General features: G+C 36.7%; 1 protein-coding gene across 14 annotated transcripts in view; it reads left to right on the plus strand.

The window, feature by feature from the left end:
- Nucleotides 1-12,058, plus strand: part of HECW2 (HECT, C2 and WW domain containing E3 ubiquitin protein ligase 2) — a 195,047-nt gene that overhangs the window by 170,246 nt on the left and 12,743 nt on the right. For all 14 annotated transcript variants that reach the window (XM_040562668.1, XM_040562667.1, XM_040562669.1 and 11 more), the window contains 7 exons: nt 3,091-3,243; nt 5,299-5,397; nt 7,131-7,260; nt 7,834-7,980; nt 8,562-8,676; nt 9,403-9,488; nt 10,632-10,744. In XM_040562668.1, coding sequence (XP_040418602.1) covers nt 3,091-3,243; nt 5,299-5,397; nt 7,131-7,260; nt 7,834-7,980; nt 8,562-8,676; nt 9,403-9,488; nt 10,632-10,744 — 843 coding nt within the window. The remainder of the gene's footprint in view (nt 1-3,090; nt 3,244-5,298; nt 5,398-7,130; nt 7,261-7,833; nt 7,981-8,561; nt 8,677-9,402; nt 9,489-10,631; nt 10,745-12,058) is intronic.

The following is a 12,058-nucleotide window of genomic DNA, read 5'->3' on the forward strand; positions in this document are numbered from 1 at the left end:
GATGTCTTATAGATTGTCAGATGTGCCGTACAAGGCAAGATGTGGTTAGATTTTCTTTGCAAGTGAAACTGGAACAACGCACTATTGGCCTATTTTGTCTCTCTTGTTTTGTGTCCCCTTTGTCAGATCTTAAAGCTTTTTGCATTAGGCACAGATATTGTTATGGATACATTTCATGAATGTATTTGTAAATACATTCAAAACTTTATTCCTTGATATTTAGGAAACTGCAGCACACAGCTCTTGGAATCCTGTAGCGTGTGTTACTGCCGTGTGATGTGTGAGTCTTTAAAACACCTAAATTGTAATAGAAACATCTCATACAAGATTAGATAAAGTTAACTTGTCTTTGAAAACCCTAAATACTGTTGTTTATTTAAAGTTTACCCTGAAGTGCTTAGATTTAATAAGGACCTAGTGAAGTCTTAAAATAAAAAATGTTGACAGCTGAGAGCCAAGTATGGGCATGTTCATATAAATAATGTTGCTATGCTGTCTGAGGAAAAGCTCAGAACTGGAATGACAAGGCTGGTGCAGGATGAGATTACACTATATTGACGGAGCAGGGTGGGGATGCAGGAACAAGGCCTGTCTTACGGAGCCCTACCAGACTTTACTTTCACAGCTACAACCTCGACTGAGATTTAAAAATGAAAGGGAAATTTTGAAAATCATACCTGAGATAGAGATTGATCCAGATAAACTGTCTCCTTTCATCAGACGTCAGACTTTTGCGTTTCATCACTCAGTACAGCAAGATGAAGAGTGACCTGGAAGTGGAGGTGACACATACTGTTGCCATTATATCCAGCTTTACACAAGACTCTCTCCTAATGGGAAAGAATGAGTTAATTAAGAGCAAAGTCAAATTAAAATGATGTCAATTCTCTGTTTACAAATCTGTTTTGAATGAAGAAAGGATATGTGCAAACAGTATTGTTTCATCAGAGATGGTGCAAGGATACGTATCACATCAAACTATTCATTTGGCTAGGTGTAGAAAGACAGGTCAGGGTGGAGGAGAGGAGGAATACTGGAGGCAAATTGTTTTCTATTTGCTTCTTTTTTAAGACAGTTCATTGGAATTTCACTGTTGCATTGCTTTGCCTCTTGGTAAAGTCTTGATGTAAGACTTTAAGGGAAATTAAATCCTCACAGATGAAAACTCTTTGAGTAACTTTTTTTTTTATATGTACTTACTAATATGTATATATTGTATGTTTGTATGTTAGTAAGTGGGGTAATTCAGTCATGTTTATTGCCATTCATACAACTTTTATTGTAAGTCTCACAATGTCAGTCTCTTCAATTTCTACAGTTGTGACTGTGATGCTAGTTTAGTGTTTTTTACATTCATGCTTCATGTGGTGAAAGCGAAGAAAATTTTGATGCAAAGAATATGATTCTTTAAAGTTACTTTCCCTAAGTTCCATTTAATATTAGCAGAAGCTGGTTTGCATTTTAGAGTGGTAAAGCTGAAGTATTAATGGTGCTTCTCAGGAGACATGAGTCATGTTGCCAACAACATATTGCTCTGCTCCTGAGTACCCAAATGCCCCACAGTTGCAGCTGTTGTGTGGTTGCATACCTCTTGTATGAAGTTTTCTCACCCTTGTGCCAAGCCTTTAATTGTGGGATAAATCTGACTGACAGTGCAGGACTCTCATGATTGATTTATTTAACATGACTCACAATAACACTGTGTACAAAAGGAGCTGTGTGCAATGGCTGATAGTCAAGCACACAGTTTCTATTCCATCTTCAGATTTCATAGTGAATCTAATTATCCCAGAAGTTTGCAAGACTCTTCCAGATGACCCTTTTCTTGATCTGGTATTTGTGCCAAGATTAAGATCTAACAGTTGTCCATGATATCAAACTGTTATTTTTTCTGCAGTTTGAGGATGGAATCTGTCCTTCTTGCCAGGGTAAGAATCTGTTTCAGTACTTCACTTCTGAAGCTTAGCAGAAGCTAAGTGCTTCCAAATGACTGAAGGGAAAATATTTTTCCTTCAACAGAAGAAAGAGGCTTTGTCCTCAACTTGATAATGGTACCTAACTTCTACTTGCCTGACAACTTCATCCTTACAAACCACTCTCATCTGTGTCTGTCTTCTTGAAAAGTTCACGAGCCAAAACCTTAGTTGCAGGAGTCCTATGTAAAAGCTGACCTTCTCTGCGATACTTTTGGCCGTGCATTGTTGTAGTACTAAAGCAAGACCTTCATAAAAGTTAAGCATGAAATCTTCAAGCTATAGAAGAAGAAGCATTTCGATATATATTTGTTAAGATTATAGTAAACTCTGTTCCACACAGGAAAATCTCTAGTTTTCTACCTCTACCAAAGCATTAACTTTGTACTCAATTCATTTCACTGGTGACCTGCAGCATAATGTCAAAACTCAGTGTTAGTGCTTTGTCAGCAATGAGTTTGTTTATGATTCAGGAAGAAGGGGTTATTTAGATTCCTTGTTCATTAGTACTGGAATCTTGAAATAGCAAAAAACCAAAGGAAATACACTCTCCAAAAGACATTTAAATGCACTCAACTTTGGAAGACAGACAAGAAAATTTAGACCAAGGAAGATAAATCACTTAAGTAATCTCAGGTTATATTGCTAGGAAAAACAGAAATATTGCCCTTCAAACTGTCCTATTGTTGTATGTCTGCACAGACAAAATATGACCATTTTTCATTTTCATTCTTAATTTGTCCAATGCAGATTGGTCTAATGCTGGATCTTTTCATGTTTCTTCCCTCTCCTCTCAGACACTTTCCTCGTCTCCCCACCCCTCCTCCATTTATTTGGTTATATTCCCATGGCAAAAGACCATTACAGCTGGAGCCAAAAATTTTGATGAAGGCAGTCTGCGTAGAGCATTTCATTCCAGTCCTCCAAGCCATTCCATTTCAGAAGATCCCCACAAGGACTTCACATCCCTTGGCATTAAGCAATCTGCAGGATAAGGATTCTGGTTAAAATCTTAGGAAATGTTAATGGAAAATGTAGTGTAAGGAATGTAAACTTGAGAAAGTGTTCCTTTGCACACAATAAACACTTTATAGTAATGTCAAATTTCTCTTTAAAGGTTGGACTACAGTGGACCTTCAAGAGAGTTTTTTTTCCTGGTATCTAGAGAGCTCTTCAATCCATATTATGGTTTGTTTGAATATTCAGCCAACGATACCTATACAGTACAAATAAGTCCCATGTCTGCTTTTGTAGACAATCATCATGAGTGGTAAGAATTATTTCTCTTTCTTTGTTTTCAGATTGTTTTCTGCTGTTCCCACTTACAGAGAACACTTCATGTTTGCTCAGACATATAAAACATAATTTTATCTTTTTATCCAGCAACAAAATAATTGCATTTCTTCAGCATTTCTTCATTTTGTTTTCTCTTGTGGTGGTTTTAAATGATCTTATTTCTCACAAGGTCAGCAAAAGTGTGATTTGGAATGGGTGTCATGGGATTATCTCACAGCACAACTCTATATTTCTTGTACATTAGCAGACAGTCATTTCATGAAAGTAATATTAACTCCTCGTGCATTAAAAAAAAGTGCATGATACATTGGCTTTTTGTCAACTAAGTAGATTAAGGGAGTTTTCATTAGGCGTTACTGTATATAATTTGTTTGGGACTTCCTAAAAAGCAAGAGGTCTCCTTAGTTGCGGGGTGGGGGGGGAACGGACACACTAACAACAACACGTATCTACTGGAAGCAGATCTATGGAGGTATCTTAATTATAGGGGAGAAAAAAGACTGGTGGTTGCATAGCTCTTAAGCAAAAGTCTGTACATACACACACAGTTCTAAAATAGTTGGCAAGGATTTTTTTAATGCCATTTTCACAATTATTAGCCAATTTAAATCATTTTCTCATCATCTAAACCATGGCATCTCCAAAAGCTGATAAAGGTTTTCTGTGAATGGAGAATTGTGCTGTGTAAGTAGTTAGATTACAGTAGGAGTGGAATGGCACCTGCTCATCTGTGCACAACAGATATGAACTAGTCTCTTATTTACTGGAAACCAGTTGTGGAGAGTGAATATCTGAGGGAAATCTCATTACTAGTTTTAAAAATGAATAGAAAATTAAATGTTGGCTATGTTCAGTTAGTTGAATCAACCTATATGTTGAATTCCAATACTGCAGCAATAAATGGTTTGTGTTGTCCCAGAAAAGCAGAACAATATGGCAGAAAGGGGAGAAAGAACCTTTGGTGCTGTGAAGCTTCTGCCAGCACTTTGTATTCATCCCTGGCTTCCACAGTGTGGGACCAGAGACCTTGTCTGGGGTGAGGGAGGCATGATCCCTCTCTTTTGGGCAGTGCTGGTGCCAGTGACATCACTGCTCTTGTACAGCCTCAAGGGGAATTCAGAAAAAGTAGCTGTGACAAGCAGTTATGCATGGAAGGAGAAGGCTCTGTGCATTGCATCCTCATCTTGCAAAGCCTGTATACAGGCAGGTACAGTAAAGCCCTAATCTTTCCAGGTGAAATGTGGCTGAGGATGCATAAACAGAAAGATTAAGAAAAATGATTTCGTAAACATTAGGAGCACTAAAATCTAGTTCCAGAGATGTAGAGGTTTTTTCACAATGGATCTTTATTCTCAGGGGCATATTTGCAAAGACCCTTAATGTTACAAAGTTGCTGCCATCTGATCTGAAATCTATCAAACTCTTCTCCACCATGCCACCAGGGGATTGAAGATCATTTAGATTGCTTTGACGTGGAGCTGGAGAGCACTAAGTTACATGTGGTTTGTCGTTGTTGTTGTTGTTGTTGTTGTTTAAAAAAAAGCAAGGAGCCACTGTAAACAGAAAAGGAACACAGCAACAAGTGCCAGGCTGGGAGAAAGGGTTAGGAGGGGAGGACCTTCAGCTTTGCAGTGACACAAAAAACAAGTTAATTCTATATGGGGTGTCTGAAGAAAATGAATAGTGGCTATTATTTTGGAAGATATGCTTTTAAAAAGAGCATAGCATTGCAAAGGTTGATTGGGTTAAATACAGATTTGACATTTCTGAGAAGGTGCAACTTAGGTATCTGAGGGATTTTCCATACTCAGCGGACTTGTATTTTTTCTGTGCCCTAGTGAGAATGTAAAAGAAACAAAAATAAAAGAATTTAAAAACAACAACTACAAAAAAAAAAACACCTAACACCACAATTTAGATATAGCAGTCTCATTTTAAAATGCTGTTTGGAAGTATAAGTAAGTTTTGATGACAGAGCAGTGTACAAACCACAGTCTCAGTATAGTGATTGTAACTCTTTCTCTTCTAGGTTCAGGTTTAGTGGTCGAATCCTTGGTCTTGCTCTGATACATCAATATTTGCTGGATGCCTTCTTTACACGACCCTTTTATAAAGCCCTTCTCCGAATGTGAGTGGAATTGTTCTGTCTCCTTTTCTGTTTGGTTCCTTCCCCACAGATGATGCCATTTTGTGTACCAATAAATTATGCAGTCATTTCATTTTAATCCATCATTTTTTAAAACCTTACTTGTTGCTGCTTATGGTATTAGCCAGTTACCTAATAACTTGGGATGTTCTTCTTACTGATTTCCTGCTGATCTGTATGAAAACCTCATGATTTTTTTAGCAATGTTATCAGCTTTCTTCTACAAAATCTTACATTTGAGCTAGTTGAATGAAGTGCTGTGGTTTTATTTCAGATACTAGTGATGTTATTAATTTGTCTTGTAATGACTCATAGGGTAGGATATGAATCACTTCATAACCTAGACTGCAAGACCCGCATTCTCTGATTGCTGGCAATCTCCATTTTGAGGAGTTTTACTTTGATATGCTTCAGACTTGATTTTCAGAACTACTGCTGCTGTTCTGGCTGAAACAACGAGAGCTGCACTTGCTCAGCATGTCTGGAAGTTAAGACCTAATGAACTTCAGGCGCTTCATTTTTGTCCTCAATTTGAAAGCTGTTATTGAGAAGTCTGGAAGGATATTTTTTTCTTTAAAGCATGCATTCTAATAGTGAGGAGTTAATTCATCCATTCCTGTTGCATGTATGTTTTTAAAGTACGTAAGTGCTAAGACCTAGTAAGGATGAGGACTCGTCCTAGATTGACTTTAATACTAATATTGGGTGGCTGCCATGTTAAATCAATGGTTTAAGTTGGTGGTTCTTTGAACAGTTAAGTTAAAGATGATGGTGGATGATCGTGTGGCTGCCTTTGTATGTAGTGTAGTATATGCAATTTCTCCATCTCAGCTCATGATCTTTGCTTTTGAGCCATCCGGACTATCTCTGCAGATGGGGCATTGTGCCAAATCCATCAGCCTTGATGTATGGACTGTTACTGCAGGATGCCACTTCAACTACACTTAGAGTGTCCAACAGAAGTACAGGACTACTTGCTGACTTTATACATGCCCAAGAATGGGAGCAGGCAGTGAACCCTGCAGCTGAAAAGCAGCTTGCTTAGTGATTAGTCCCAGTGTCCTGTTTCACATAACAGGATATTACCCAGAGTCAAGGAGAATGGCAGAAACTACCAACCCAGTATTAAACATTTTTAGCAGCTCACGTGTTCAAATTTTGGAGAAGAAACTGTTAAAAGTTGGCAATGGGCAGTTGGCTTACAGACTGAATTTGTAAAAGAAGGACCAGGTATGGAGAAATATGGCAAAAACTTTTTTTTTTTAAGAAAAAAAAAAAGATATTCCTATGCTAAGCAGGCTATGTGAACAGACTTCTTTGCACAGTAAAGAGATGAGAGGTGGCAGTGTAGGACCATAAGCAAAAAGGACAGTAGTTTTCTGTTGTTAAAAACTTATTTCTTTTATGATTTGAAATTTTTCTCTCTTCAATCTATGTATTTTCAGAAAACATGGGACAGACTCACCGTAAGCCTGAAAAGCAAGTTAATAAATTTTGGATTTTTGTACATGAACAAAACCAGTTTTACTTATACATTAACTGCTATTGTTAAGCCAATAAAGAGAGATTTGAAATGGTATCTTCTTTATTCTGTTGATTTTTGTCTTAGCTCTCATTAATCTCAGTCTATTTCGCAGTACCGTTCTGAGTTTGGTTACTGAGCACACACTACTGCTATCAGCTGTATTTATGTATCTTTTTCTTGTTTATGTTAGACTCTGTGACCTGAGTGACCTGGAATATCTTGATGAGGAGTTTCACCAGAGTTTGCAGTGGATGAAAGACAATGATATACATGATATCCTAGACCTCACGTTTACTGTAAATGAAGAAGTTTTTGGGCAGGTGTGCAATATTCTTTACTTCCTTTCCTTTCCTCTGTGTATTCTACTGCTAGATAAACATTCACTTGGACAGAAAAATGACTGTCATTCCATGCTAATTTGAACTTGGTTTTGTAAAATTCTAGTTGATGAAAACGTTGAACTCTCAGGAGTAATTATCATTTGTAACCTGTCAAACATGAATTTCTGGTTAAGGAGATTTTCTTGAAACTATCTGAAACATAAAAATTTTGGATTGTTTTGTTGGAGGTGGTTTCCCTAAATTTATTTGCAGTAGAGTTATCATTCAAAGGTATCACAACACCTTTGCTGTTACAATACTTCAGCAACTTTACTACTTTAATTTTTGTGAAGATCATTTTTTCCTTTCAGTTTATTCCTCTTACTTTGGACTAAATGTAATTTAATCCAAAAAGATGTGTTTTATGTTCTCTTGTTTCACATATTCCAATTTGCTAAAGTCAATCTTGGCTAGTGCTTTTGAGGAATTACTTCAACTTAGAAGTTTAAATCATTATAATTATTTATTTTGTCTTTATAATGCTATATTGTCACTTGGTCATTTTCCTCTAAGATCACAGAACGGGAATTAAAGCCAGGAGGTGCCAACATTCCAGTCACTGAAAAGAACAAGAAAGAATATATAGAAAGAATGGTAAAATGGAGAATTGAGAGAGGAGTTGTACAACAAACGGAAAGCCTAGTTCGTGGTTTTTATGAGGTAAAAAGAAAAAAAAAATTCCAGCTGAAATTTCATTTCTTCCTTTATCTCCCCAAAATATTTCTCTCCTATCTCCTAAGTACACAATCACAAAAAGCATCATATACAAATAGAAGTGTCCTTACAGATATCTGTGTGCGCAAAAATCAGTGTTAGTCATTGACTTAAATGCTGTGGTTATAATACTTTTGATCGTTATTTGTATGATTAGCAGTGAATGCTTGCTAAAGTGACCAGTTTGTCTCTGCTTTGGGCCTTTGAGGTTCTGAGTGCATGCCATACTCAGCATTGCACATGTGAGTGTATTTCAAGGTGTTTCTCTCTTACCTGTCTTATCATGAACAACTAAATTGGATGTATTGAACTTAATTTGTCCTGAAATACTTCAATATTTGCCAATAAATTTCTGTCCCAAACTCTGTGGTCCTCCAATGCAACTGAATGGAACTGCAGCTTAAGAAATTAGGTCCATGTATTTGCCTTTAAAAAGAAAACATTTAATTATTTCTATTTGTGAGACAAATGTCTTATAAAGATAAGTGTCTTAGTAAGAGACAAGTCTTTTTTCTTTCCTTTCACAGGTGGTTGATGCAAGGCTTGTGTCTGTATTTGATGCAAGAGAACTGGAACTGGTTATAGCTGGAACAGCAGAAATTGACTTGAGTGACTGGAGAAATAATACAGAATATAGAGGAGGTAAGTTCTGTTTTTATTTGTTCATTGACAGTGTTGGGGGACCTGAAATTACCCAGTTTCTAGGTTTCTAATGTATCATCCTGTGCGATACATCTTTAGTATATTCTGCATTTCTCTGGCTAAGTTTGCTTTAGGAGAAGATATTTTGTCCATCTTAGTTTGCTACGTTGGAATTTTCCCCTACCTCTTTTTGTCTGGACAGCATCAAAAAGCACTCTTCTCCGCAGAAGGTACTGTACTCACTAGCACACTAGTAGAGTACCACCAAGACACTGGGGATAAATGGAAATGGTAAACATTCATTACCTCTTTTCCACTCTCAAAGAAGATAGGAAATCAGAAGTAATCCCAGCGACTGCAGGCTGCTAGTTAAGAACTGTTAAAAATGATGGGAGATTTGGGAATTCCTTCAAGAGAAACACTGCACTTTTAAATACATAAAGAGCAGAGCACTGGAATACTTCAAGAATTGGCTTTCCTATTAGTGATGGAATAGTGCAAGACATGCTTGCAAAAGAGATTTATTTTTTTTTGTCATAGTAAATTAATTCTCTAAGATTTGTAATTATTTCAGGAGGAGTTCTCTCTCAGCTCCTGCCTTTCACTGCAATTTGATAAGAAATATGGCATTACAGTGGCTAGGGCCAAATTAGGAAAGATTTATTAACTGTTCTCTCAACCACTTTTATAATACTAAAGGTATAAAGGCTCTTCTTGTTTTAACAGGTTATCATGACAACCACATCGTAATTCGGTGGTTCTGGGCTGCTGTGGAAAGGTTCAACAATGAGCAACGACTAAGACTTTTGCAGGTAGGTTGTGTATAGAAATAGTTTGCATCACTAAAATCAGATGCTAAAATAGTTCTGCCTAGGTGTATGATAGCCAAAAACAATGATGATGGCTAATGGGAGTAACCTGAATAACCTCAAGAGACTCATAAAAATTTTAAGTGACTAAAGCTCACGGTCTATATTTTTATAGTTTTCTAATGTAAAAAATAAGTTTAAGATAAAGTATCTGATGTCAATAATCCTTTACTAGTGTTTTAGACTAGTGAAGACAGTAAAGCATAAAGACTACTAAAGCTAAAAAACTGTAATTGGTTTTGCTATTTGGTAGAAATTATAATATTTGTACAGCTTATGAAAGAGCTTAGATGGAAGATGAAGTACTTCAAATTAGAAGATGATGATGAAAACCTGAAAATTAGTCCGATTCAATTTTCACTAAGTCAGCCTGCAGAATTTTGCTAATGAAGGACAAACTCCTTTCAACAGAGGAATACATGTGGGCTTACTATGGAGTTAAATTTTATGAAATACAGGTTATCTCCATTATAACTGTAAAGAAACAACCCCACACCCCAAACCATACCATGTGTTTGAGCTCTTATCAAATCAGAATTTACATTGGATCATTGAATTACCCATGAGTAGGATGAAGGATTTTCTTTATCTATTTAAGTACTTTGCTTCGGAATTTAGTCCTTTTCTTATAGTATTCATTGCTGCAATATTGAAATCCACATGACCAAAAAGGCCTTACACAAAGCCATTATCCTATATGATTACCATTTTCTTAGTTACTCTTCATACAGAATAAAAACAGTAGGAAAAAAATGACTTAGGCCTAAGCTGAAATAACTTGATATTAATGGTGTTTTATTCTACAGTACTTAGGTAGCATAATTACTCTTATTATGGCTTTCAAAGAGAATGCTTTGAAGGAAATTATTCTGGGAACCTGTCTGTTCTAGAGCCCTATTAGGAAATGGCATGTTTTCCTTTATCGTACATTTAAAGTAGCATCTATTACTTGTGTGTCACAAATTTCCTTATTTTACAAATATTTTCACATAAGCATTTGAACTGCAGTGAGTATGCTGATATAAATAAATTCCTAACCTGCACCATCTGCATCCAGTACCCTTGATGCTTTGTTTGTGCTGGCAGTTTGTTACAGGCACATCCAGCATACCTTACGAAGGATTTGCCTCTCTAAGAGGGAGCAATGGTCCAAGAAGGTTCTGTGTGGAGAAGTGGGGGAAGATCACTGCTCTTCCAAGGTACAACTGTGTGTAAAAATCACATTAGTGATGTTAATACTAGAGGTACATTGGAATATTAGTTACTAGAACAGCAGATAAGCCGTTTGAGAAACATAATCAAGTTTTAAGTGAATATGCGAATATACTTTTCCTTACTTGGAAATTTACGTCCTCACTGTTTCACTGTCTGATGCGTGCATTTTTCTTTGAACTCATTTTTTTTTCTCATAAGATGGACACGGCAGTGTAACTGACTGTGTGAGGCTGACATCTATATGTCAATGCTTACTTTAATGGAAAATGATATTAGAATGATTAACGACGTCTAAACTTGATTTTGTTACATTTTGATTAAATCTGCAAGTATTTATTTGCTGAAGGTGCTGTTCATCATTTAGGAGCAAGGTTAATGCAAATGAAAATAAAGTAGCACCAGTGACAATGTCTGAGTGAAAGCCAATGCCAAACTTCTAGAATGGGATGCACATAGCCTTTAAAGTAGAGTTTAGTTGTGTAATTTTTATAATTTGATACCAAAACTGTGTGCAAGTCTGGAAGAAGCAAGCTGCGAATTGCAGAAAAGGTGTATTTTGAGTAAAGGGTTGTTTGACTTAAGAGTATGAGAGTCCAAGATGCAAGCAGGATTTGAGTTGTGCAAGGCCTTGAAGACAAGAAGCAGCATTTAAATTGGGTAGTGACGTTTGGAGGAGTAGGATAAGAAAAAAAAAGTAGGACGCGAAAAAAAGTTGCTTTTTTAATTGTTTGATTTTGTAAAGACAGAAAAAGAGAGTTATTTTCAAAGCTTAATGGTAACAATACCAGGACTAGAATAATGACGTTTGACTGATATAAGAAACCCCTTCTAGCATGAGCACTTCACTGACAATAAATAAATAAATAAAATTGCAGGTTCCAGCCTTTTCCATATTGTGAGGAAGCTGATACGTTTCCGGAAGTTTCCCTTTCATCCAGTTCTGGAATTCTGCAGTCTCTAGAATGAGTTAACAGCTGTTAGAAATACAGTTAACATGTAAAATGTAGGTGAACTAACTGATTAGCCACATCTCAGCTTTTAGTCTGCTTCTTGTAATTTGTGGTAGTAGCTTTGGACTGGAGTGATCCATGGAAGAAATGCAACCTAAATCTAAGCCCATTCCTCCTAAACAGATTCCTCAGGAATAACTTGCATTCAGAGCCTAGTTTTAGGCACAAAATGGTTGTCCAACACATGGAGAGTTTCTCTGACCATCAACCCTTTGCTGCTTTCTCCAGCTTAATGTCAGAGGCAGGGACATCTCTTGGGTTCTCTCCGGCCTGCAGGCTGCCATTTGA

The sequence above is a fragment of the Cygnus olor genome, chromosome 6 (assembly GCF_009769625.2).
Source record: "Cygnus olor isolate bCygOlo1 chromosome 6, bCygOlo1.pri.v2, whole genome shotgun sequence".
Lineage (NCBI taxonomy): Eukaryota > Metazoa > Chordata > Aves > Anseriformes > Anatidae > Cygnus > Cygnus olor.